Source organism: Salvelinus fontinalis, chromosome 14 (genome assembly GCF_029448725.1).
Source record: "Salvelinus fontinalis isolate EN_2023a chromosome 14, ASM2944872v1, whole genome shotgun sequence".
NCBI classification, from domain to species: Eukaryota; Metazoa; Chordata; class Actinopteri; order Salmoniformes; family Salmonidae; genus Salvelinus; species Salvelinus fontinalis.
In genome coordinates, this window is record NC_074678.1 from 24188407 (window position 1) to 24216282 (window position 27876).

A 27876-nucleotide genomic window follows, 5' to 3' on the forward strand; every position below is an offset into this window, starting at 1 on the left:
ACTTTATAAAGCTTTGAAAAGGTATAGCCACTTATGATCATGTGTGTTGTGTTAAAGAAAGAATGCATATTTTCCCTTCTAGCCATTAAATCGAATTAAGGAGGAATTCGACATCTTTGCAGCCTAAATGGAGAATGTATAGCCAGCTGCATATTCCCTTCGGACAGTAAAATTAAATGACTCAATATCACCATCTGCCGGATTTTGGGCTAACGATAGTGGGGGTTGGGGTATCTGACATAGGGGGCTGGATCAGTTCTTGACTTGGACTGAAATAGGTGCTGGTACTCATTTTGGGTTCTGGTAGGCCTACTGTTTATATTTAGGTGCAGGAGCTCCACAATACCTTTGAGCTATTATTCTATAAGAGGAATAGGTTCTCAAGCAGTAGAACATTTGAGGTGCCGGTACTCTGCTCCAGTGAGCTCCTGCCCATGTCAAGCTACACTGGATGTGCGCATTCTGCCCAAACCTGCAGTAGATAAAACAAACTCAGAAATGCAATTTAAAGCTTAATATTCAGGGCATCATGATGAAATACTGGACCTTGTGAATAAGGAAAGAATGACGTAAACAATGCGGTGTTCTTTACAGCTCGGGCCGGTAGAAGCGCTCAGCAGCATTCACTACAAAGGGCGAAGGGAGGGTCAGATCAGAACATGATGCGGACGTGACGTAGGCGTCATTCACTGGGGACCTTTAATCCGCTGCCGCAGCAGCCCGGCCGGTAACGAGAGGAGGGGTACACGGTCAGTCAGGATTGGATTGCGCAGGCTACAATATAACCGGATATATTTATAAATAGGGGCCTATATGAATCGATTTTAAAATAAGAAAATAATATTAATTGTAGAAAACGCCGACTGAACAGAGACAAACCCCTCCTCTCTCGTTAGGCTAACGTTACTTCTTTGTCAACGCATCTATTCTGCACTGTGTTCTCTTGTTCTAGGCGGAGAATTGAAAAACTTCGTTCAAATACATAGTTTTACATAAATAAATTGATGATTACGGGTTCGGTTTATTACAGACAGCGACCATTGGACACAACTCTACCCTTCTCGACGGACGCGCAATCTGATCCTAATGCTCCTCCTCTTCTGCGGTTTCCATCCGCCAGTTGTGCCCCGGCTCACCCTTGGTTTCGCGCAGTAGCCTCGCTGCCTTGTCCCCACTGTTCCTGTCAGCTGCTGCGCGTCAGCAAAACATGCAGAACGAGTCTGTGGGGTTGACAACCGAATAACGACCCTAGTCAACAGAGGAAAACTACAGCAGCAACAACAACACAATCAATAAAACCGGGATACAGCAACCAAACCAAACCAACAACCAGCTGGGAGTCCTCACTTCCCTCACAACCACCTAAACCAGAATCCAGATTTTCCAGATTTTGGTCATTTTTGCCCGACGCAGTCTATCTGTGACCTTCAGCACGACCGGAAAATACATCAGCAGTTAAGTCAGCGAGCTGAGTTTGGCTGCACTGAGTCGCCCCCACCCCAAGGAATATTCAGTCACCTGCCGCAGAGGCAGCCTTTCACCGCTCAAGTCTCCACCGAACCCGAGCGCAGCGCATACTCTAGACCGGGACAAATCAGCCGCTCGCCAGTGGAGGAGGCTGAAGCCGATGTGGAGACTGCCGCGTCGCCATCGTCCACTTCCGTAAATCCAAACAAGGTTAGGATCCAAATGGACTCCCCCATTACCCACCATATAAATAACGGCAATGGCAGTAGCACCGGCAATATGTTGTCCGGAGGACTCGGGGGCGGTTTTTCGAACCTCCAGAACCAAGATATGCAGAACCCGAGTGGCGCCTCAGCTTCACCTCCCCTCCCTGGATTCGGAACCCCGTGGTCCGTTCAGACCAGCTCTCCACCACCACCCATTTCTAACTCGGCCAACCCTATCCACCACTCAAACGCGATTAATCAGATGCCTCATACCGACCCAGACAACAGCTTCTATCCCGGTATCCCCTCGTCTATCAACCCGGCCTTCTTCCAGAGTTTTTCTCCGGTGTCGACTAATCCATGCCCAGGGATTAACGTGCATGGCTTCAGCAGCCAGTTCTCACCCCAGATCAACGCCCACCAACAGCCGCAGCAGCAGAGCCGCAGGTCCCCCGTCAGCCCCCAGATGCACCCCCAGCACCATCATCAGCACCAGCAGGGCGCCTTCCTGCAGCAGAGGAACAACTACAACCACCACCACCAGGTGAGCTCTATTCACCTGTTCACATGGAAACCCCACATCAGCATCCCCATAGAATAGAGGATTGAGCCTTTAAAATGACAGATAGAAAGAAGCTGTTAAAGAGGTGGGAGATAATATCAGAATTTTTGTAAAGCTAATGTATGCTACTAGGCTTATACACACCTCTTAGATTGTATTGGGTTCAAGCCATGTTTATACATATATGTTATTACATGTTACTCTGCAGAAGTGCATAAACCCAGTTATGATAATGAAAGCTAATTTGGCCCTGTGCTCCTGGGACAGAAGGTCCATGTAGTAGAGCTGCCCGGCTAGGGTAGGGCAGGGGAGGGACTGACTGCATTATTCATAGACGAACCCCACACTGGCTTGTCTTCTCCAGTTGTCAGTTAACCTACAGCAAACAGTTTCAGGCCTGCCTCAACCCCCAAAACCATTATGGAGAAACTACCAACCAGCACTCCTAATGGCTAGGACCTTCTCATGTGACACTGCTGAGATAAGGCATGACCTGAAAAGCAGCTATCTCTCTTTGGGTGTGTGTGTGTGTGTGTGTGTGTGTGTGTGTGTGTGTGTGTGTGTGTGTGTGTGTGTGTGTGTGTGTGTGTGTGTGTGTGTGTGTGTGTGTGTGTGTGTGTGTGCACCTTTCATCAATCTAAACCCATGATCATAGAAGGCAAATAGGTTTTATCTGTAATGCATTTGTCGTGTCCTCTGTTATACAGATAACTGCTGCTATACAGATGTAGGATCTTAATTTGAGCAAGTTTGCTACAGCAGGAAAATAATCCTGCAGCAACAGGAAAGAGGAATTATTCTATGGATTATAATTGATGGACATTTTTATAGGGCTTGATACATTTTTCTTAAGGGAAAATCAAGTCTGAATTTTCAAAGTGGGAATTACGAACTTCAGAAGCCTTTTTAAACTTCAAATACACCACAAGTTTTAAATGTGCCGCATTGCAGGAAAGTATTCCAGCAACAGGGTGATCAAATTAAGATCCTACATCTGTAGGCATAGTTTCTCCCTCAGTAGCAGGGCGGGGGAGGCTGACGGGGAGGGAGGGGCGAGAGGCAAACAAGGGAGCATCACTGAATCTGACTTTTGTTCTCTGCTTGAGGCTGGCACAGAGCAGGGCATAGTCATCACATATCACTGGTTCAGGCTGATGCTCTCTATCTGAAGTCAGAGAGGCAGAGAGAGGCTGTACTGACATTGGGGGTCATGGGATTTTACTTGATGGGGAGTATATCTGATAACCAGAGGCTATACACATAGCCCTCATCATGGGGGTGGGGTGAGGATGCTATACGGTGACCTGCCTGTGTCAGCTAGAAAGAACATCCCCACTGCAGCAATAGATTTGCTCTCAGTCACAAGGGAGATTTCACGACTCCTATTTGCAGGCTCCAACGTGCTATTGGCATCAAGAGCTGTACATACTACATACAGCATAGGGTAGAGGGCTGGAGACTGCTGCATGACAGCATTTGACTGTGTGCATGAGAGAGTTTGTGGTGTCAGTGTGGATATATGGTGGAGACAGACAGAGAGAGAGAGAGTAATGGACGTTGGTGGTGTCAGTGTGGATGTATGGTGGAGACAGACCAGGTCATAGTAGACTGTGGCAGAGGGAGAAACACAGGACCAGGTCATAGTAGACTGTGGCAGAGGGAGAAACACAGGACTAGGTCATAGCAGACTGTGGCAGAGGGAGAAACACAGGACCAGCTCATAGTAGACTGTGGCAGAGGGAGAAACACAGGACCAGGTCATAGCAGACTGTGGCAGAGGGAGAAACACAGGACCAGGTCATAGTAGACTGTGGCAGAGGGAGAAACACAGGACCAGGTCATAGTAGACTGTGGCAGAGGGAGAAACACAGGACCAGGTCATAGTAGACTGTGGCAGAGGGAGAAACACAGGACCAGGTCATAGTAGACTGTGGCAGAGGGAGAAACACAGGACCAGGTCATAGTAGACTGTGGCAGAGGGAGAAACACAGGACCAGGTCATAGCAGACTGTGGCAGAGGGAGAAACACAGGACCAGGTCATAGTAGACTGTGGCAGAGGGAGAAACACAGGACCAGGTCATAGTAGACTGTGGCAGAGGGAGAAACACAGGACCAGGTCATAGCAGACTGTGGCAGAGGGAGAAACACAGGACCAGGTCATAGTAGACTGTGGCAGAGGGAGAAACACAGGACCAGGTCATAGCAGACTGTGGCAGAGGGAGAAACACAGGACCAGGTCATAGTAGACTGTGGCAGAGGGAGAAACACAGGAACAGGTCATAGTAGACTGTGGCAGAGGGAGAAACACAGGACCAGGTCATAGTAGACTGTGGCAGAGGGAGAAACACAGGACCAGGTCATAGTAGACTGTGGCAGAGGGAGAAACACAGGACCAGGTCATAGTAGACTGTGGCAGAGGGAGAAACACAGGACCAGGTCATAGTAGACTGTGGCAGAGGGAGAAACACAGGACCAGGTCATAGTAGACTGTGGCAGAGGGAGAAACACAGGACCAGGTCATAGTAGACTGTGGCAGAGGGAGAAACACAGGACCAGGTCATAGTAGACTGTGGCAGAGGGAGAAACACAGGACCAGGTCATAGTAGACTGTGGCAGAGGGAGAAACACAGGACCAGGTCATAGCAGACTGTGGCAGAGGGAGAAACACAGGACCAGGTCATAGTAGACTGTGGCAGAGGGAGAAACACAGGACCAGGTCATAGCAGACTGTGGCAGAGGGAGAAACACAGGACCAGGTCATAGTAGACTGTGGCAGAGGGAGAAACACAGGACCAGGTCATAGCAGACTGTGGCAGAGGGAGAAACACAGGACCAGGTCATAGTAGACTGTGGCAGAGGGAGAAACACAGGACCAGGTCATAGTAGACTGTGGCAGAGGGAGAAACACAGGACCAGGTCATAGCAGACTGTGGCAGAGGGAGAAACACAGGACCAGGTCATAGTAGACTGTGGCAGAGGGAGAAACACAGGACCAGGTCATAGTAGACTGTGGCAGAGGGAGAAACACAGGACCAGGTCATAGTAGACTGTGGCAGAGGGAGAAACACAGGACTAGGTCATAGCAGACTGTGGCAGAGGGAGAAACACAGGACCAGGTCATAGTAGACTGTGGCAGAGGGAGAAACACAGGACCAGGTCATAGTAGACTGTGGCAGAGGGAGAAACACAGGACCAGGTCATAGTAGACTGTGGCAGAGGGAGAAACACAGGACCAGGTCATAGTAGACTGTGGCAGAGGGAGAAACACAGAACCAGGTCATAGCAGACTGTGGCAGAGGGAGAAACACAGGACCAGGTCATAGTAGACTGTGGCAGAGGGAGAAACACAGGACCAGGTCATAGCAGACTGTGGCAGAGGGAAAAACACAGGACCAGGTCATAGTAGACTGTGGCAGAGGGAGAAACACAGGAACAGGTCATAGTAGACTGTGGCAGAGGGAGAAACACAGGACCAGGTCATAGTAGACTGTGGCAGAGGGAGAAACACGGGACCAGGTCATAGTAGACTGTGGCAGAGGGAGAAACACAGGACCAGGTCATAGCAGACTGTGGCAGAGGGAGAAACACAGGACCAGGTCATAGTAGACTGTGGCAGAGGGAGAAACACAGGACCAGGTCATAGTAGACTGTGGCAGAGGGAGAAACACAGGACCAGGTCATAGCAGACTGTGGCAGAGGGAGAAACACATGATCAAAGAAACACATCAAATACAAACAATAAATACTTGTTCAACAACACACAATTTCACACTGGGTCTCTTACCCCTCTCTCTCTCTCTCTCTCTCTCTCAATTCAATTCATTTCAATTCAAGGGGCTTTATTGGCATGAGAAACATGTGTTAACATTGCCTAAGCAAGTGAGGTAGATATTATACAAAAGTGAAATAAACAATACAAATTAACAGTAAACATTACACATACAGAAGTTTCAAAACAATAAAGACATTACAAATGTTATATTATATATATACAGTGTTGTAACAATGTACAAATGGTTAAAGCACACAAGTTAAAATAAATAAGCATAAATATGGGTTGTATTTACAATGGTGTTTGTTCTTCACTGGTTGCCCTTTTCTTGTGGCAACAGGTCACAAATCTTGCTGCTGTGATGGCACACTGTGGAATTTCTCCCAGTAGATATGGGAGTTTATCAAAATTGGATTTGTTTTCAAATTCTTTGTGGATCTGTGTAATCTGAGGGAAATATGTCTCTCTAATATGGTCATACATTGGGCAGGAGGTTAGGAAGTGCAGCTCAGTTTCCACCTCATTTTGTGGGCAGTGTGCACATAGCCTGTCTTCTCTTGAGAGCCATGTCTGCCTACGGCGGCCTTTCTCAATAGCAAGGCTATGCTCACTGAGTCTGTACATAGTCAAAGCTTTCCTTAAGTTTGGGTCAGTCACAGTGGTCAGGTATTCTGCCACTGTGTACTCTCTGTTTAGGGCCAAATAGCATTCTAGTTAGCTCTGTTTTTTTGTTAATTCTTTCCAATGTGTCAAGTAATTATCTTTTTGTTTTCTCATGATTTGGTTGGGTCTAATTGTGCTGTTGTCCTGGGGCTCTGTGGGGTGTGTTTGTGTTTGTGAACAGAGCCCTAGGACCAGCTTGCTTAGGGGACTCTTCTCCAGGTTCATCTCTCTGTAGGTGATGGCTTTGTTATGGAAGGTTTGGGAATCGCTTCCTTTTAGGTGGTTGTAGAATTTAACGGCTCTTTTCTGGATTTTGATAATTAGTGGGTATCGGCCTAATTCTGCTCTGCATGCATTATTTGGTGTTCTACGTTGTACACGGAGGATATTTTTGCAGAATTCTGCATGCAGAGTCTCAATTTGGTGTTTGTCCCATTTTGTGAAATCTTGGTTGGTGAGCGGACCCCAGACCTCACAACCATAAAGGGCAATGGGCTCTATGACTGATTCAAGTATTTTTAGCCAGATCCTAATTGGTATGTTGAAATTTATGTTCCTTTTGATACTCTCTCTCTCTCTCTGTGTCCTCAGTCCATGGTGAAGCAGTCTCCCTGGGCTGGCAGTCACCAGGGGAGTGGCTGGGGCTCTGGGAGTATGTCCTGGGGTCGGGACCACCGTCGTGGGGGAGGCATGGGCATCCCGGGCTCTGTCAGCCAGGTTTCCCCCATGAAGAAGCCCTTCTCCAGTAACGTCATTGCACCTCCCAAGTTCCCCCGCTCCGCCGGCTCCATGGGCCCCAAGTCCTGGATGGAGGAGAACATGTTCCGAACAGACAGTAACAGTAACACGCTTATGCCTCTCCAGGTACATGCTTTTTCTCAGTAAGAATAAATATACATGGGGTCTGTGTGTGTGTATATGTACTGTATACATTTTGTGTGTGTGTGTATATGTACTGTATACATTTTGGTGGAAGGAGTGCAAAGGGGTTTTAATGTAATAATATCCTGAATTAGATATTGGAGCCAGAGAGTGAGCAAGAGAGTACGTGTTTCAGAAAGAGTGGTCGGTGGAAGGTAGAGAGAGAGAGAGAGAGTACGTGTTTCAGAAAGCGTGGTCGGTGGAAGGTAGAGAGAGAGAGAGAGAGAGAGAGAGTACGTGTTTCAGAAAGCGTGGTCGGTGGAAGGTAGAGAGAGCGAGAGAGAGAGTACGTGTGGTCGGTGGAAGGTAGAGAGAGCGAGAGAGAGAGAGTACGTGTGGTCGGTGGAAGGTAGAGAGAGCGAGAGAGAGAGAGTACGTGTGGTCGGTGGAAGGTAGAGAGAGAGAGAGAGAGAGAGAGTACGTGTTTCAGAAAGAGTGGTCGGTGGAAGGTAGAGAGAGAGTACGTGTTTCAGAAAGCGTGGTCGGTGGAAGGTAGAGAGAGCGAGAGAGAGAGAGTACGTGTGGTCGGTGGAAGGTAGAGAGAGGGAGCAGGGAGGACAGGGAAAAGCTTTAAATGATGGAAATGAGACAGTTTAATATTCACAGCACTGTTTTCAGGGTGCAGAGTGTTTCACAGTATAGGATTGTTGGAAAGAAGGAGCAGGAAGGCGACAAGCATCAAACGCAGAGAGCCAGACAGTGAGAGCAGATCAGGATGCAGAGGGGAAGAGAGAGAGCTGGGAGGGAGCAGAGGGGGAGAGAGGAAGGGGGAGAGGAGGGGAGAGAGGAAGGGGGAGAGGAGGGGAGCGAGTGTAAAGGGGCTGTTTAGAAAACACACAGCTGAGAATGAATGTCAATTCCCAGATGACGAGCAGAATTAGCATTTTAATCAGACGGGAGCGGTGTTATTTATTTCTGTCATAGTGGAGGTGTCAGGGAGCAGGCTGCAGTTAGTACTGCTTTAAAGCTACTTTAACACCACATTTAGCAGGTAACACCACATTCAGCAGGTAACACCACATTTAGCAGAGTCTATTTCAGGATGGGGGTTGTTATAACTCAGTGCAGACAACCTTAGAGACCCATAACTGATGTCATCTAATTGTGTATAGCACAGTTCTGACCTTTTAAGTACAAAGGGGGAAACTGGAGGCAGCAGGCCTTAAGAAAGGATCTTTGGGTGGGCCACCGTCACCATACTGTATCTTGGTTGAGACCGGAAAAACACGCAAGTTATTTCCCTGACACATTTTTCACAGTAATCCCTTGTTACTTTCTCCCCTCTGTCATGGCGCTGCACTTCCTCTTCCAGGAAGCAGGCCCTCCTCCATGAATTGTTCATTTCTATAAACAGTGTCCGACAAGGAATTCCTCAAATTCCATACGCGTCTCCTGTCTTTTGCTTCCTTCCTGTGTGTAATGTTTTGTATAGGGGATATGCATTTGTGCTTCATCATGATGTGAACGTCATTGACAGAGATAAGCAGAAGTAGAAAGGGGGTAGTATGCTGGCACTGGGGGATTTAGAGGGGTGCCCTGTTGCCTAATCCATGGAGTGTACATTCCTACACGCTTCGATCTTTCCATAAGAATGCCTTTACAACCATTAATTTCTCTTTTTTATTTCACCTTTATTTAACCAGGTAAGCTAGTTGAGAAAAAGTTCTCATTTACAACTGCGACCTGGCCAAGATAAAGCAAAGCAGTGTGACACAAACAACAACACAGAGTTACACATGGAATAATCAAGTGTAGAGTCAATAACACAATAGAAAAAAAGAAAGTCTATATACAGTGTGTGCAAATGGCGTGAGGAGGTAAGGCAATAAATAGGCCATAGTAGCGAAGTAATTATAATTTAGCAAATTAACACTGGAGTGATAGATGAGCAGATGATGATGTTCAAGTAGATATACTGGTGTGCAAAAGAGCAGAAAAGTAAATAAAAACAATATGGGGATGAGGTAGGTAGATTGGGTGGGCTATTTACAGATGGGCTATGTACAGCTGCAGCGATCAGTTAGCTGCTCAGATAGCTGATGTTTAAAGTTGGTAAGGGAAATATAAGTCTTCTTCTTCAGCGATTTTTGCAATTCGTTCCAGTCATTGGCAGCAGAGAACTGGCAGAAATGGCGGCCAAAGGAGGTGTTGGCTTTATGGATGACCGGTGAGATATACCTGCTGGAACGTGTGCTACGGGTGGGTGTTGTTATCGTGACCAGTGAACTGAGACAAGGCGGAGCTTTACCTAGCATAGACTTATAGATGACCTGGAGCCAGTGGGTCTGGCGACGAATATGTAGCGAGGGCCAGCTGACTAGAGCATACAGGTCGCAGTGGTGGGTGGTATAAGGGGCTTTGGTGACAAAACGGATGACACTGTGATAGACTGCATACAGTTTGATGAGTAGAGTATTGGAAGCTATTTTGTAAATGACATCGTCGAAAAGTCGAGGATTGGTAGGATAGTCAGTTTTTACGAGGGTATGTTTGGCGGCGTGAGTGAAGGAATCTTTGTTGCGAAATAGATTTGAGATTTAATTTTGGATTGGAGATGTTTAAAATGAGTCTAGAATGAGAGTTTACAGTCTAGCCAGACACCTAGGTATTTGTAATTGTCCACATATTCTAAGTCAGAACTATCCAGAGTAGTGATGCTAGTCGGGCGGGCGAGTGCGTGCAGTGAACAGTTGAAAAGCATGCATTTGGTTTTACCAGCGTTTAAGAGCAGTTGGAGGCCACGGAGGGAGTGTTGAATGGCATTGAAGCTCGTTTCGAGGTTAGTTAACACAGTGTCCAAAGAAGGGCCAGATGTATACAGAATGGTGTTGTCTGCGTGGAGGTGGATCAGGGAATCACTCGCAGCAAGAGCAACATCGTTGATATATACAGAGAAAATAGTCGGCCCGAGAATTGAACCATGTGGTACCCCCATAGAGACTGCCAGAGGTCCGGACAACAGGCCCTCTGCTTTGACACACTGAACTCTGTCTGAGAAGCAGTTGGTGAACCAGGCGAGGCAGTCATTTGAGAAACCAAGGCTGTTGAGTCTGCCGATATGAATATGGTGATTGACAGAGTCGAAAACCTTGGCCAGGTCGATGAAGACAGCTGCACAGTACTGTCTTTTATCGATGGCGGTTATGATATCGTTTAGTACCTTGAGCGTGGCTGAGGTGCACCCGTGACCAGCTCGGATACCGGATTGCACAGCGGAGAAGGTACGGTGGGATTCGAAATGGTCAGTGATCTGTTTACTAACTTGGCTTTTGAATACTTTAGAAAGGCAGGGCAGGATGGATATAGGTCTATAACAGTTTGGGTCTAGAGTGTCTCCCCCTTTGAAGAGGGGGATGACTGCGGCAGCTTTCTAATCTTTAGGGATCTCGGACGATACGAAAGAGAGGTTGAACAGACTGGTAATAGGGGTTGCAACAATGGCGGCGGATAATTTTAGAAAGAGAGGGTCCAGATTGTCTAGCCAAGCTGATTTGTACAGGTCCAGGTTTTGTAGCTCTTTCAGAACATCTGCCATCTGGATTTGGGTGAAGGAGAAGCTGGGGAGGCTTGGGCAAGCAGCTGCGTGGGGGTGCGGAGCTGTTGGCCGGGGTTGGGGTAGCCAGGAGGAAAGCATGGCCAGCCGTAGAGAAATTCTTATTGAAATTCCTTGATTATCGTGGATTTATCGGTGGTGACAGTGTTTCCTAGCCTCAGTGCAGTGGGCAGCTGGGAGGAGGTGCTCTTGTTCTCCATGGACTTTACAGTGTCCCAAAACTTTTTGGAGTCAGAGCTACAGGATGCAAATTTCTGTTTGAAAAGTTAGTCTTTGCTTTCCTGACTGACTGCGTGTATTGGTTCCTGACTTCCTTGAAAAGTTGCATATCGCGGGGACTAATCGATGCTATTGCAGCCCGCCACAGGATGTTTTTGTGCTGGTCGAGGGCAGTCAGGTCTGGAGTGAACCAAGGCTATATCTGATGGTGATGGTGAGGAAGTTACTTTTAAAGAACGACCAGGCATCCTCGACTGACGGGATGAGGTCAATATCCTTCCAGGATACCCGGGCCAGGTTGATTAGAAAGTCAGAATTGAAGTCAGGATTCAGACACAGAAGTGTTTTAGGGAGCGTTTGACAGTGATGAGGAGTGGTCGTTTTACCGCGGACCCATAGCAGATGCAGGCAATGAGGCAGTGATCGCTGAGATCCTGATTGAAAACAGCAGAGGTGTATTTGGAGGGCAAGTTGGTCAGGATAATATCTATGAGGGTGCCCATGTTTACGGATTTAGGGTTGTACCTGGTGGTTTCCTTGATAATTTGTGTGAGATTGAGGGCATCTAGCTTAGATTGTAGGACTGCTGGGGTGTTAAGCATATCCCAGTTTAGGTCACCTAACAGAACGAACTGTGAAGATAGATGGGGGGCAATCAATTCACATATGGTGTCCAGGGCACAGCTGGGTGCTGAGGGGGGTCTATAACAGGTGTCAACAGTGAGAGACTTATTTCTGGAGAGATTCATTTTTTAAATTAGAAGCTCGAACTGTTTGGGCATAGACCTGGAAAGTATGACAGAACTCTTCAGGCTATCTCTGGAGTAGATTGCAACTCCTCCCCCTTTGGCAGTTCTATCTTGACAGAAAATGTTGTAGTTGGGTATGGAAATCTCAGAATTTTTGGTGGCCTTCCTAAGCCAGGATTCAGACACGTCAAGGACATCAGGATTGGCAGAGTATGCTAAAGCAGTGAGTAAAACAAACTTAGGGAGGAGGCTTCTGATTTGAACATGCATGAAATTATTTTATTTTTGGTTACAGAAGTCAACAAATGAGAGTGCCTGGGGACATGCAGGGCCTGGGTTAACCTCCACATCACCCGAGGAACAGAGGAGGAGTAGGATGAGGGTACGGCTAAAGGCTATCAAGACTGGTCGTCTAGTGCATTGGGGACAGAGAATAAAAGGAGCAGATTTCTGGGCGTAGAGAATAGATTCAGGGCATAATGTTCAGACAGGGGTATGGTGGGGTGCGGGTACAGTGGAGGTAAACCCAGGCACCGGGTGATGATAAGAGAGGTTGCATCTCTGAACGCGCTAGTTATGCTGGGTGAGGTCATCGCATGTGTGGGAGGTTGGACAAAAGAGGTATCTGAGGCATGTTGAGTGGGACTAGGGGCTCCGCAGTAAACTAAAACAATGATAAATATCCTAAACAACAGTGTACAAGGCATATAGACATTTGAGAGAGACATAAAGCGAAGCATAAATCAATCACAGGTGTTGATTTGGGAGAGCTAATAAAGACAACAACGGGTAAGACAACAACAGCTAATCAGCTAAGACAACAACAACAGGTAAAATGGCTATGAATGGGCAGAGAGGTTCGGTTAATTACACACAGGGCCTGAGTTCGAGGCTGGGGCCGACAGATAAACAAAAAATAAACAAGATGGAGTACCGTGATTAATGGACAGTCCAGCAGGCATCAGCTATGTAGTCAAGTGATCATAGGGTCCAGTGAACAGCAACAGATGGAACAGGGAAGCCGCGAGGTAGTCGTTACTATGCTAGCAGGCGGGAGACACTGCGTTTAATGTTAGCAGACTGGGGTAAGTAGAAGCGTCTGCTCCGACGTCCGGCAAAGGCCGGTTGAGGGCACAGCGGATGGAGTTACGTCGGCGGACCAGTCGTGGTGGTACCGCGGAGCGCCGTGTCGACAAAGGGTCCAGGCCAGATGTCGAAAGAAGTATTGTAGTTGTAGTAATTTTGTTTGCTAGCCGGGAGATGTGCCTGGCTCGTGGCTAACTGGTGCGAGCTTCGGGGCAGGGGTGTTAGCCACTATAGCCACTCGGTAGCAGGTAGTTAGGAAATAGGAAATATCACATCATATAAAGGCAATTATAATACACGTTCATCTAGCTACTGTATTAGTCTCCTACATAGATCTGTACTACATTCTCATTGGGTGACTGTGTGGCAACACTCCTCAGTTGATACAGTGGATACAGCATCACCTAAACCAGAATGTCCACCTGAAGACAGACTATAGCAGGGATCGGCAACAGGCAGCCCGTGGACCAAAACCGGCCAACCAAAAAATGGTGTACAAAAAAGACTCAAATCAAATATGAGTTTCATTTTAGAAATCTGTTCACCAAGTATTCCCAAAAATAAAAAAGAGATGTGATTGTGTCTCAATGTAATCAAGGTATTTAATTGTTGTTATTTTCAAATCCAATCTCTTTTTTGGGCATAGTTGTGGTCAATTTGCAGTGTTCAAATTATTATAATTATGTTCTGGCCCCCCGACCATCCACTCCGACAGAAATCGGCCTGTGGCTGAATCTAGTTGCCTCCTAATGCCAGGGTCCCTGACTGATGCAGTAGAGTCAGCCAGGAAATGTTAGCCTAAGATTGGGCTACAAATCATACACAGATTGACCACTGGACAGTATAATTTTTTAGTTAAGTGTTTTTAATCCTGTGTCAGGACTAGAGGTCGACCGATTATGATTTTTCAACGCCGATACCGATACCGATTATTGGAGGACCAAAAAAAGCCGATACCAGTTAATCGGCGATTAATCGGTATCGGCTTTTTTAAAATATATATATTTATTTGTAATAATGACAATTACAGCAATACTGAATGAACAGTTTTATTTGAACTTAATATAATACATAAATAAAAATTATTTCGTCTCAAATAAATAATGAAACATGCTCAATTTGATTTAAATAATGCAAAGAAGAAGAAGAGGGGAAGAAAGTAAAAGGGCAAAATGTGTCATGTAAAAAAGCCAACGTTTAAGTTCCTTGATCAGAACATGAGAACATATGAATGCTGGTGGTTCAATATTCCCAGTTAAGAAGTTTTAGGTTCTAGTTATTATAGGAATTATGACGCGTTGACTAGTTCTCTCTATACCATTTGTATTTCATATACCTTTGACCATTGGATGTTCTAATAGGCACTTTAGTATTACCAGCCTAATCTCAGGAGTTGATAGGCTTGAAGTCATAAACAGCGCTGTTCAAGCATTGCTAAGAGCTGCTGGCAAACGCAGTAAAGTTTGAAAGAATGCTTACGAGCCTGCTGCCGCCTACCACCGCTCAATCAGACTGCATTATCAAATATCAAATCATAGACTTAATTAGAATATAATAAACACAGAAATACGAGCCTTTGGTCATTAATATGGTCAAATCCGGAAACTATAATTTCTAAAACAAAACAAAATGTATTCTTTCAGTGAAATACGGAACCGTTACGTATTTTATCGAACGGGTGGCAACCCTAAGTCTAAATATTGCTGTTTCATTGCACAACCTTCAATGTTATGTCATAATTACGTAAAATTCTGGCAAATTAGTTCGCAATGAGCCAGGCGGCCCAAACTGTTGCATATACCCTGACTCTGCGTGCAATGAACACAAGAGAAGTGTCACAATTTCCCTAGTTAATATTACCTGCTAACATGAATTTATTTTAAATAAATATGCAGGTTTAAAAAAAAAAAAAACTTCTGTGTATAGATTTTAAGAAAGCCATTGATGTTTATGGTTAGGTACATTCGTGCAACGATTGTGCTTTTTTCGCGAATGCGCTTTTGTTAAACAATCCCCCGTTTGGCAAAGTAGGCTGTGATTCGATGATAAATTAACAGGCACCGCATTGATTATATGCAACGCAGAACAAGCTAGTTAACCTAGTAATACCATCAACCATGTGTAGTTAACTAGTGATTATGTGAAGATTGATTGTTTTTTCTAAGATAAGTTTAATGCTAGCTAGCAACTTACCTTTGCTCCTTGCTGCACTCGCGTAACAGGTGGTCAGCCTGCCACCTCGTGGATTGCAATGTAATCGGCCATAATCAGCATCCAAAAATGCAGATTACCGATTGTTATGAAAATTTGAAATCGGCCCTAATTAATTGGCCATGCCGATTAATCGGCCGACCTCTAGTCAGGACCAGTAGTGTGTGGAATACTTTTAAGTGGTGGTCAGGCTAGTATGATGACCATACCTCCAGCAACTTATCTTAGGCACCTACAAAATGCCATTATTGTCTAATTAGGTAAGGGAGTAGACATTAAGTTGGAGGTCTTTGAGGTGCTCATATGAGCTTGTATCTTCCCTCATGTTCTCAACCACGAGAGGGTCCTTGTCATGTACATACACAGTACAGTACACCATTTTCTTTAAAGGTTCTGCCATCTGTGGTATGTTATAAAGGTTGACAGGCCTGGGGTTTAGATTCACCGTGCATGGCTGTCTTATAGCCCCTCTGATGAGCTCATAACCTCCCTCTCATCCCAGTGAGCACTCTGGGTAAATGCCATTCCTGGATTTGGTTTCTGCTCTCTGTCTGTCTCTGGGACGTGCTCCAGAGTTCCTGTTGAATCCATCATTGGGTCCACTCTGCTCACTAGCATACCTTAGTACCCCTGAAGTGAATAAATACGGAAAGAATTTTAATCCATGTATGTGCTGTTAACACACTCTGAAATATTAAGCCACATACCCACAGACTTTATTACTCTACCTATGTTACCCACAGACTTTATTACTCTACCTATGTTACCCACAGGCTTTATTACCCATACCTATGTTACCCACAGGCTTTATTACCCATACCTATGTTACCCACAGACTTTATTACCCATACCTATGTTACCCACAGGCTTTATTACCCATACCTATGTTACCCACATGCTTTATTACCCATACCTATTTTACCCACAGGCTTTATTACCCATACCTATGTTACCCACAGGCTTTATTACCCATACCTATGTTACCCACAGGCTTTATTACCCATACCTATGTTACCCACATACTTTATTACCCATACCTATGTTACCCACAGGCTTTATTATCCATACCTATGTTACCCACATACTTTATTACCCATACCTATGTTACCCACAGGCTTTATTACCCATACCTATGTTACCCACATGCTTTATTACCCATACCTATTTTACCCACAGGCTTTATTACCCATACCTATGTTACCCACAGGCTTTATTACCCATACCTATGTTACCCACAGGCTTTATTACCCATACCTATGTTACCCACAGGCTTTATTACCCATACCTATGTGCCAGAACACTGCAGGTTCCTTCCGCTTGTTGTATGTGTGTGTTTTAGGAACGCTCTAGAATGTACGACAGCCTGAACATGCACTCCCTGGAAAGCTCTCTGATTGACATCATGCGGGCGGAGCAAGATCCAATGAAGGGTGAGACTACTTACTTACTTCCTCTCACTGTCTTTAATTATCATACTTACTTAGTTACTGACTCACTGTATAATGGGGAAAGTCATTGTGATTGTGGTTAGGGAGAACAGTGGTTAGACGGAATGCATATGAGGTGAAGTATACCCTTTTCCAAGGCACTGACAGGCTTCCTGCTCCCTCCTAGAGGCATTTTTCCCCCCAGTGCGAGCAGCTTATGTTCTCCCTGCTAAGAGTGGGTATTACTTCCACAACCGGCTGTGCCTTTAAATGACCTTACAGCCCTGATCCTGCTGCTACTGCTACTGCTTAACCTAACCTGGGGCACACGGACAGACAGGAGTCAGGCAGGCAGCACAGCAGCACTCTCTGTCCTGATAGGATAGGATAGGAACACACCAGGGACAGGGAGTAGGGTGACAGAGACAGGGCTGGCCCAGGAGTAGGGTGACAGAGACAGGGCTGGCCTAGGAGTAGAGTGACAGAGACAGGGCTGGCCCAGGAGTAGAGTGACAGAGACAGGGCTGGCCCAGGAGTAGGGTGACAGAGACAGGGCTGGCCCAGGAGTAGGGTGACAGAGACAGGGCTGGCCCAGGAGTAGAGTGACAGAGACAGGGCTGGCCCAGGAGTAGGGTGACAGAGACAGGGCTGGCCCAGGAGTAGGGTGACAGAGACAGGGCTGGCCCAGGAGTAGAGTGACAGAGACAGGGCTGGCCCAGGAGTAGAGTGACACCGGCTTTATTAGTGACAGAGACAGGGCTGGCCCAGGAGTAGAGTGACAGGGCTGGCCCAGGAGTAGAGTGACAGAGACAGGGCTGGCACACAGTTCCCTTAGTGACGGAGACAGGGCTGGCCCAGGAGTAGAGTGACAGGGCTGGCCCAGGAGTAGAGTGACAGAGACAGGGCTTGCACACAGTTCCATGGCAGGCCTCTCCTCTAAGCTCAGCTCAGCTGCTGGACTTTTAGAAAATACTCTAAGCAGGTGCATTGTAGTCAGTGAAAATGACTTATTACTTGTTAATTATTAATTAACATAGTTATGACCACTGGCGTCAACATACTTACTCCCCCAAACCATGGACAGGGACCGAGAAGTTTAGATTGACATTTATAGTAAACAACACATTCCCTCACATTGTATTTGGCACAGTATACTACCCCTGAAAGACTATTCAGGGTCGGTAGGTTACTTTCTAAATGTAATCCATTACAGTGACTAGTTACCTGTCCTAAATTGTAATCAGTAACGTAACTTTTGGATGACCCGAATTTAGTAACGTAATCTGGTTACTATCAGTTACTTTTGGATTACTTTCCCCTTAACAGGCATTAGAAGAAGACAAAAAGGATCCATCAAACGCATTTGGTGTGTCATCATAGTGGTCTCTGGATTGTGGTCAGAGTCGCTCAGGTGGAAAAACTTTAAACTTGCGCCTTTATTTAATGCTGAATTTAAAATATATATATATATATATTACCTTTATTTAACTAGGCAGGTCAGTTAAGAACAAATTCTTATTTTCAATGACGGCCTTGGAACAGTGTTTTCAGGGGCAATTTATTTTATTTTTTTACATTGCAACCTTTTAGTTACTAGTCCAACGCTCTAACCACTAGGCTACCTGCAGCACCCCCTCTAACCACTAGGCTCCCTGCAGCACCCCCTCTAACCACTAGGCTACCTGTCGCTCCATTGAATATAATTGGGAAAACAAAAAGATGTCATCATGTATTTTTTTACGCAAGTATCCTTTCTGAATTTAAGTTTAATCCAAGAAGTAATCATCGAGTTTTCTGTAATCTGATTACACATTTTTTTTCTGGTAATTTAACTGATTAAAGTTACAGTTTTTTTGTAATCAGATAACATGAGATAATATGTAATCAGTTACTCCCCAACCGTCATTATTATTATTGTTCATAAACTAGTCTAAATGTTGAAGTTGGCTCAACAAGTATTAGGGGGTGTGGTGTTGTCCTGTAGTCCTCCGGTCCTGACTGTGACTCTGGAGCCGATGGTGCGGGCATAGGCCAGTATTCACAGCACAGAGAACCAGAGGGAGACTACATTTAGACATGATCACACTTTCATACGCTGTGTTGTGACAGCCAGAGGAGGGTGGAGGGTGAGAGGAAGAGAGGGTGAGAAGAGGGTGGAGAGGAGGGGAGGGGAGAGTGGGCTCTGCCATTTATAGCCCAGACTGCTAGTACAGAAGCAGAAGACAAGCACTAACCTTACAGGACTTTAGAAATGAGCTCAGCTAACTGGGCATAGGAGATGTACCATGCTTACGTTGCAGTAGAAATAGGGTTGCTGATTTTTCAACTGGAGATCAGATCATTTGCCAGCATCTCTTCTTTCTCTGTTCACACATTTGCAATTCTTCCCATTGAATGTAGAGATAACATAAATAGCTGACATGTGCTTCTGATAGTTCATTAGGGTTAACCCAAATCTATTCAGGGTGTTGTTTTGTTGTTGTTGTATTTTGTCAGCTCAAGCTGTCTCCGTGGAAAAGAGGGTTTTGTTCAGTGTTCTGTTCCGACACTACAGCTCAGTAGGCTGTTGTCATGTGACAGTGGTGCTTCTGTTCCTTATACAGTACATGGCCGTGCCCTTGATGTCCTCAACCTGTCCTCTCCATCTGCTGAGAGTCTCATCCCTGTGTGTGTGTGTGTGTGTGTGTGTGTGTGTGTGTGTGTGTGTGTGTGTGTGTGTGTGTGTGTGTGTGTGTGTGTGTGTGTGTGTGTGTGTGTGTGTGTGTGTGTGTGTGTGTGTGTGTGTGTGTGTGTGTGTGTGTGTGTGTGTGTGTCTCTGTCATGTCAGGTCGTGTGGGATGCCCTCATCCCGGAGCTGACGGCCTGCTCATGCTCAATGGTAATTATCTCTCCTGGCCAACACCAGCTTGTGTGTCTTCTTCCATCACTATCACCAGACTATTTTAGAAATGGCCCAGTGTTCATGTTTCCATATCATGACTCGTTAGGGAGGCTCAACCAGGCTAGATCGAGAAGCAAGCTAGTTTGGGATTGACATTCCTGTCATGCTTTTCTGAACTTAATTTGTGTTGGGATATATCCTTCTCTATAGTGGACCGTGCTGGATTGTTTTGTTAAATGAGTAGTGTTGGTTCTCCTAGGCTGTGCTGTGTGTCTGTCCGTTAGGCTGACTGTTGTAACAGTCTAGTAAACATGTCTCCTGTTGAAGGATATGCATTGTTGTTGTAATCCTACTGGGGCTTGAGATGTTGAAGAGGAATGCCTAGTTGTATAAGTCACATGACCATCCGCAGGAGAGCCGGGTGGTGTAGTAGCTAGGTCACTTAGCTTATTTATGTAGGCTAGGTCACATGACTAGATGTCAGGAGAAGACTGGTATCGTTTCCATTAGGCTGCTCCTCATACGTATAGTCAGCCTAGTCCAGTTTACAATATAGCCTACATTCCTGCTTGACACATTGTCATATACCTAACTATTCAACATGATGTCAAGCCTGTGACGATAATTAGGTTTCATGACACTCCAACCATGCAGTTAGATGATGAGGGGCTGAATGGGGTAGGGGTAAATAATGGTACTAGAGGTCATAGTATCTGTAGTGTCAGTAGTACCAGGTCTGGGGATACTTTACCTTGCGAGGAATGTCTGCAGGGCATAAAACCACTCTTTACTTTGTTTCCATGCAGCAAGGAGCTATGGGAGACGTCGAGGTAAAGCCGCCTTCATGTGACGGGCAGTCTGTGTCATGTCATGTGTGTTGCGTGTTCATCCACTACACAGCATGGTTTAACGCTACTGAACTGCAGCTGCCAAAACAGTGTCTGGATACAAACAATTCAGGGTTTATAGTGTCAACATGATCGCCACTGACAGTCAATCTAAATCATTTACTATGACATCCCAAGCATTTTTACCAGCAGTTGCTCCTTTTTGAATGTATTGCAGTGAATTTGGGGGGTAGATTTTAACCCAGGTCCAAGCGACTGTCGCCCCAACATCTTAGTCTTTACTCCAAGAGACCCCAATCTCTAGACAAGGTCGCTAGGTGTTGGGTTAAGGTCACTACAGTATATAATTGCAGACGTATATGAATACTGCACAACACGTTTACATCCAGACATTGCCATAGGTTTCAGGCTTGGTTACCACTAGTTTACCTCAGTCCATTGCTCTGTCTACTGCTACTGCTTTGCCCCATGGTAACAATGTGAATCCACAGCTTCCTTACCAGACCTCAATCTTGTCCTCTCTGTCTACTGTCTGTCAGTCAGTCACAGAGCTCTGGCTGGAGTATTCACGGTAGCGTGTCTTGGTTTTACAGCACATGTACAGTATAAATACTACATTGGACATAATTCTCTATCACTTTATGCTTGTACTTTATCTTGTAGCTACTCAGCACAAAGCCTGGTGACAGATGTAAACAGCCATTACACATGTTGTTATGGACCCCGCTCATTTATCATGACTCATTATAATAATACTATCTCTATATAACATTAAAACGTTGGGCTCCATGAATGTGTTCAATCTAGGAACTGTCAATGGGTGTTAACAGAGCTACAGCTGGTTGGTTGCTTCTGTTGTTGGCAAAGCAGAAGTATGTGCATCTGCTTGTGATGTGACTGTATGTACTGTATGCATGTGTGTATCTATGTGGATGTCATTGTCCATGTCTGCAGGTGTTCTGACCGCTGACCTGTGACCCCCTCTTCTCCAGGCCGCTCCTCCCTGTTCCCCATTGAAGACAGCCTCCTTGATGATGGGCACGGTAACCAGGGCATCCCAGGGCTTGGCCCTAACTGTTACCCCCACCAGAATGGGGAGCGCATCGAGCGTTTCTCCCGCAAAGTGTTTGTGGGCGGCCTGCCCCCTGACATAGATGAAGGTGAGAGGAGGAAGAGCATAACACAGTGTTGTTAGTTCAGTGAATCAGTTGATATGCTGTTATGAAAGGTTGTTCTTACTCACGTTGGTTTGTTTTTCCTTCTCCCTCTTCCGTTTCTCCTCACACATCCACCTTCCTCTCGCCTCTTCTTTCTTTCTCTCGTCAGATGAGATCACCAACAGTTTCCGTCGCTTTGGCCACCTGGTGGTGGACTGGCCACACAAGGCTGAGAGCAAATCCTACTTCCCCCCCAAAGGTAAAGCTCACCTCAGACTTTCTTTAACTGAAATTGACATAAATGTATGTCATAGAGGTATGTTTTAGCACCGTATACTGTATAAATATGGCCGGTAGCAATCAATGATGGCCTTGAGACTCCTGGAAGAGACAGTACAGCTAGGTTGACCAACATCCTCTTTCCCATATGACTAACCTACATAGTCTGTATATAGTACTTTTTCAAATTGAAATAATTCAGTGTATTTGTAGCAGTATTACCCCACACTATTGTCTATGCTGTCCAGGTCCTGAGAGTGTGTTGTGTGTGTTGCCTAGGTTACGCCTTCCTGCTGTTCCAGGAGGAGAGCTCAGTGCAGGCTCTGATCGAGGCCTGCATGGAGGAGGACGGCAAGCTCTACCTGTGTGTCTCCAGCCCCACCATCAAAGATAAGCCTGTGAGTCCAACACAAACCCAGCTCTCTGTAGGACCATTCCCACCAGCGAGGAGATCTGTGAGACTAGCAACACCTACGCAGTGTAATTCCATCTTGCGATTATTCAATGTATGGGATATGTGTGATGTGTGTGTGTCTCCAGGTCCAGATTCGTCCGTGGAACCTGAGTGACAGTGACTTTGTGATGGACGGCTCTCAGCCCCTGGATCCTCGCAAGACCATCTTCGTAGGAGGGGTCCCCCGCCCTCTCAGAGCAGGTAAACACTTCCCTCATCTCCCTCTATCAGATCCACATGACATCTTAGCTGGGCCTCTAGTTGATCTACTCTGTAATTGGACTGGGATGTTCGTGTTGGTGATGGTAGATGTTGAAATACGTAGATAAACAGATGTTGTGTTTTGAGTAATAAGGAGCATCTGCGAGCTGCCAATGTTTTCCCTATGTAATGACAATCTGACAACCCCCTCCTCCACTTTCTCTCTCTCACCTCTTAACCATCTCACCTACCCATGTGTCACTTCTCCATCTCCTCCCCCCATTCTTTACTCTTTTGTTTCTTCTCCTGTTCCGTCTCTCTCTCATCTCTCTCCAGTGGAGTTGGCCATGATTATGGACCGTCTCTATGGGGGGGTCTGCTACGCTGGCATCGACACCGATCCAGAGCTCAAGTACCCCAAAGGTGCGGGGCGCGTCGCATTCTCCAATCAGCAGAGTTACATCGCTGCCATCAGCGCCAGATTTGTCCAGCTGCAACATGGAGACATTGACAAGCGGGTACAGTCCTCCCTCCCTCCACTTCCCATCTAATTAACCACACAATCCTGCTGGAGATATTCTCCTCCTGATTTCCTAGGGATGCAGAGAGAGAATGAGAGAGTGAGGATTTGTGGTTCAAAGAAAAACAGTGTGTGTGTTCCAATAGCATCACACGCAGATAGTCTGACGGTGGTTGCTATGGAGAGGAGAAAGCTTATTAGTGCTGATTGAATTAGTTCCATTTCCAGTCTCCTCTTTCTTTCTCTCTCTCTATCTCTCTCTCTCTCCTCTCTCTCTCCTCTCTCCTCTCTCTCCTCTCTCTCCTCTCTCTCTCAGCGCTGCCTGACTCCATTGTCTTTGAATCTCACACAGCTTCAAACAGGCTACTCTATCATTTTAAAGGAACCTTTTCATCTCTCATCATTTATCTCAGTATTCTGCCTGTGCTCAGTGCTTTTACAGTACATGCAATGTATCCATACCTATTGTTTTTAGGTATATTATGCACCCTTTTATACACTCTTACTCTCTCAGTACCTGTGTTATCTCTGTGTATTCCTCTTCTCATCCCCTCCATGTCCCTGTACCCCTGCACCCCTACAGGTGGAGGTAAAGCCCTATGTTCTGGACGACCAGCTGTGTGATGAGTGCCAGGGTGCGCGTTGCGGTGGGAAGTTTGCCCCTTTCTTCTGCGCCAACGTGACCTGCCTGCAGTACTACTGTGAGTTCTGCTGGGCTAACATCCACTCCCGCGCCGGCCGAGAATTCCACAAGCCGCTGGTCAAAGAGGGGGCTGACCGCCCACGCCAAATCCACTTCCGCTGGAACTGAAGAGGAACTCGACCACACGTCACCATGGCGACACGGTTAGAAGGAACGGTCAAGGAAGAGAGACATCGCCAGGCAGGAAAAAGTGCATCGCTCTGCCTTTTACCCTAAGCTATCAGTATAGAGTACATAACAGTATACAGTATATATCTTTTGTAGCAGCCAAACACTACAAGCCTCAGTTTTTCACCAAAACCCCCCTCACATCTCAGGCTCTGACAACTTTTTTGTGGTACTTTAATGTTTTTTAAGAGGAGATTTAAAAGAGATTGATTTTTTGTAGGTTTTTCAAATTATTTTTATATGTGAGATTTAACGTAGATATGAGAATGTTTTTGCATGGGAGCAGCCCATCTGTCTGTCTGTCTGCTGCTAGCCACCCCCTAGTGGGTGTAGCGTGCCCTTGTTTCTGGGGAAACCTTGATTCTATAATCTGGACGCCTGCCCCAGGTCATTTACCAAAGGTAACAAAACGATAGGAAGCATAAAAGTGATACATTTCTGCCACAAAACAAACTCTTATTTTTTATTGTTGATAATAATTTGTTCTTTTTCCCCATCAGGGAAGACATTTACAAAAATGATGAGGTTATTTTTGCTCTCTTTTGACCTGAAAAAATATTACCTCAAAATATGAATCTGGTTTTTATTAATTCTATTTAACCTTTTTAATCACAAGCTATATTAGAAGCTTTGCTGCTATATATTATATATGAATAGATGTATAGGTGGTATATATTAACGCCAGCTATAAACCTGAATCTTGAAAAATGAAATGCGGTCCGCACTCACACACTCATGGCCACCTTTGCCATGGAAGAATAGAATGTGAAAATTGAAGTGCATGCTTGTGTCTATACACCCTTTGCATGCAAGATAGACTTAACCAATACATGTAGGATAAAAAACAACAACACAAACTACAGAAACTATATAACAGAAAACACTAAAATCCTACTTTGAATAGCAACAACAACAAAAACGTCAGAAGCCTAGGTGTAAGAAAATATATGTATAAAAATGAAGATAAAGGAAAATACATGAAAACGACTTAACATTAAAAAATCTTGCATGCATAGATGTTGATCCGTTGTTTGAAACATTTACATACTTATTATACAAAAAAAACGATATTGGTTCTAAACTAGTGGATGCCACCATTTTGTGATGTGGTGGTTTGTGAGGAGTAATGAACCCTGTTGAGAAGCTGAGTGGCGTTCAGTCAGTGGTTAGTGTCTGTGTCGTGTCTGTGCTGTCTGTGTGGATCTTGTTGGTGTGTGGAATGAGGTTTTAGTTTAGTAACAATGTAGGTAAACTAGAGGAGAATGAGAACATCAAAACATTTTGCCTTCACCCTTCCTATCCTCCTCACCTTTGTATAGTTCCAGAGGTTACTCTAATGTAGCATAACCCTTTGCAGACCAAAAGCATACACAGAAGCCAGGCTGGATCTGATTTCTACAGGCATAAGACTGGGAGATGTGTGTTTGTGCTATGTGTTAGGCTAGTTGGCCAATTTAAACCACTGTTCAAATGTTGTCATAGAGAAGGATCCGTAAGAAAGCATCTGTCCAACATCTGTTCCTGAGTTGTGTTATCAGGCTACTCAGTGTGATACACTGTTCTCCAAAACAACCAGGCTCTCATACACATTGTAGTTACAAGTTATTAGACTCCAGACCTGTAAAAAGTGATCCAGTTTTATGTCCTGCTAATGAAAGACAACAAAGACACACTCCCTCATATATTTTCAGTGATGGGGAAATAATTATAATTTAAAAAATTGGCCTGCAGAATATGAATAACTGTGTTCTTTGTTTATCTAACTGTGACGCTGTCTCTCTGTGAGCAATGACCTGCTGGTGCACTAGCCAGCTGTTTGGTACTGTACATGTCTGTATCTATACAGTATAATATCCCTGTTATCCTTGTGTCATAGTGTTCCCTGGTGTGGAGTCAGTCCTTGGTATGCGGTTTAGACGTGGTTCAGGGGTCAAATGTGTACTGTCACTACTACTACTTCATGGATATAAGATTGTTTATGTTAATTTATTCACGTATTAGATAATGTATTTGTTAATGTCTTTAACTTGTGAGTTGGGACCCCCTCTCTGTCCCCAGCCTCTCTAATCACTTTTGATAATATATTATGCACTACCTTTTCTATATTTTCCCTCTGATTATTTGATTCTTGACTCGTTTTCACCCTACCAGTTAGTCAGCTGATTCAATGCAGACATGGTTTGGGCAACGACCTATTTTGCTCAATTTAATCACTCATGAAAGATTCAGTTCTGCCGAACTTCTACCGATTTATAATTCTACCAGATTATTTTATTTTTTCATAATGACTTCTTTAAGAAATGGTGTGAGGAGGCGTTGGTCTTAGGTTTTTCTATGTGAATGAAGCAGTATTCTAATATGTTCTAATGTATTCATAGGGGGTCCTGTTGTCTTTCAGTCTCTCCGTCAACTGAAAGAAGGAAGAAGTGCCACAGGGTACTGTGCTATGATGATTGGCTCTAGAGAAAATGGTGGCCAAAAAACGATGAGCAACCGTTCAAAGCAAATGAAGGATCGTCATTAAGCCCCCACCCTGTTTGTACTTTGTCCCGGTGGCCTCGGCTCTCGTGGTGTGGTTGGTGTTGTGCTCAGAACAGAACAGAGCTCTCTTGTACTTTGTCACCATTGACATGTAACACGACTCCTTGTGCTGTTTGTTGAGTAATGGGTCCTATTTTATAAGTTGAACACTGTTACTTTGTATGTGTGTGTCTTTGTTTTTGTAAGAATCATATTTATTTCACTATTTTTGTAGACAAATAACTATTTGATTTTGATTGTATTTTTCTATTTCAATAGATTATTATTATTATTATTACACACATTTTAGTTCCCCTAATATTCTAATTATGTCTAGAAGCAGGGCTCTGTTGAAAAACAAAAATAAACAAAAGATTTGAACAAATAATTATGTAATTGATGTATCAATATATAACTGTTTTAATATATCAATATGGTTAATATACAAGTACACATTTACACCTTTTATTTGAAGGAAGGAAACATTGAGGGTTCTATTATATTCATGGAAGACACTTGAGATTCTCCCCCTGTTGCATCGAGGCCCGCGGTGCCTCTCCTCATAGATGCTCTGAAACTTGAATATAACACATTTTGAAAGGCTGATTAACCTCGATTCTGTGTTGTGACGTGCAATACTGTTTCTAATGTTTGTATAAAAAGTAAAAATTACAGTGTAAACCTTTTTAATGCAGATTTATTTTTTTCATTGCATATTTTGCAGATTTCTGATTCACAGTGTCATTTTTTACTGTCAGAAAAGAAACCCCTTTTTTTCATTGCAACTATTTTTCAATCCAGATATCTTTGTACTGATGTAAATGATTGTAGTTATTTTGGATAGTGTTTTGCTACCAAAAGGAGAGAATTTTTCATGCATATTTCTATTTCATTTAATTTTATTCCGTTTTTTTTTTTTTAATAGAAGCAGAATACTTGGAATAATTTTTCATATTATATATCATTGATATTATTTTGTATTTTTATGTGGAAATATATATAATTTTAAGATGCCAATTGCTAAGGTATTATTTTAATTTGAATTATTTTTAAGCTAAATCTTTGTAATATTGTTAAAGTAACTCATTTCTAAATCGGAGTTTGTGTATGAATTCACAAAAGAGGTTTATGAGGTGTTCGGATTGTAATTATTACTCAATGGTTCTTTGATATGCAAAATTAATATCATGTCGATTTTAATTTTTGTTTTGTATTTAAATGGAGTGTTGATTACAAACTGTTTTCTTTCATTTCCTGAATAAATAAAGACCCATTCTGTTCAGACACAACATGCCTGCCTTTTTTCTC

General features: G+C 44.6%; 1 protein-coding gene across 3 annotated transcripts; it reads left to right on the forward strand.

The window, feature by feature from the left end:
• The first annotated feature begins 1302 nt into the window (after positions 1-1302).
• Positions 1303-27857, forward strand: LOC129869655 (cytoplasmic polyadenylation element-binding protein 2-like). Of its 3 annotated transcripts, XM_055944269.1 has the most exons (11): positions 1303-2217; positions 7263-7535; positions 16750-16840; positions 19665-19715; positions 20525-20548; positions 21559-21726; positions 21893-21982; positions 22282-22400; positions 22543-22657; positions 22994-23175; positions 23761-27857. In XM_055944269.1, exons 1-11 carry the CDS (start codon positions 1690-1692, stop codon positions 23986-23988), a joined length of 1869 nt encoding a protein of 622 aa, XP_055800244.1. In that variant the 5' UTR covers positions 1303-1689; the 3' UTR covers positions 23989-27857. The 3 variants fall into 3 exon arrangements, with proteins under 3 accessions (XP_055800244.1, XP_055800242.1, XP_055800243.1); XM_055944267.1 differs by lacking the exon at positions 20525-20548 and having other exon boundaries at positions 1591-2217; XM_055944268.1 differs by lacking the exons at positions 19665-19715; positions 20525-20548 and having other exon boundaries at positions 1591-2217.
• The last annotated feature ends 19 nt before the right edge of the window (positions 27858-27876 follow it).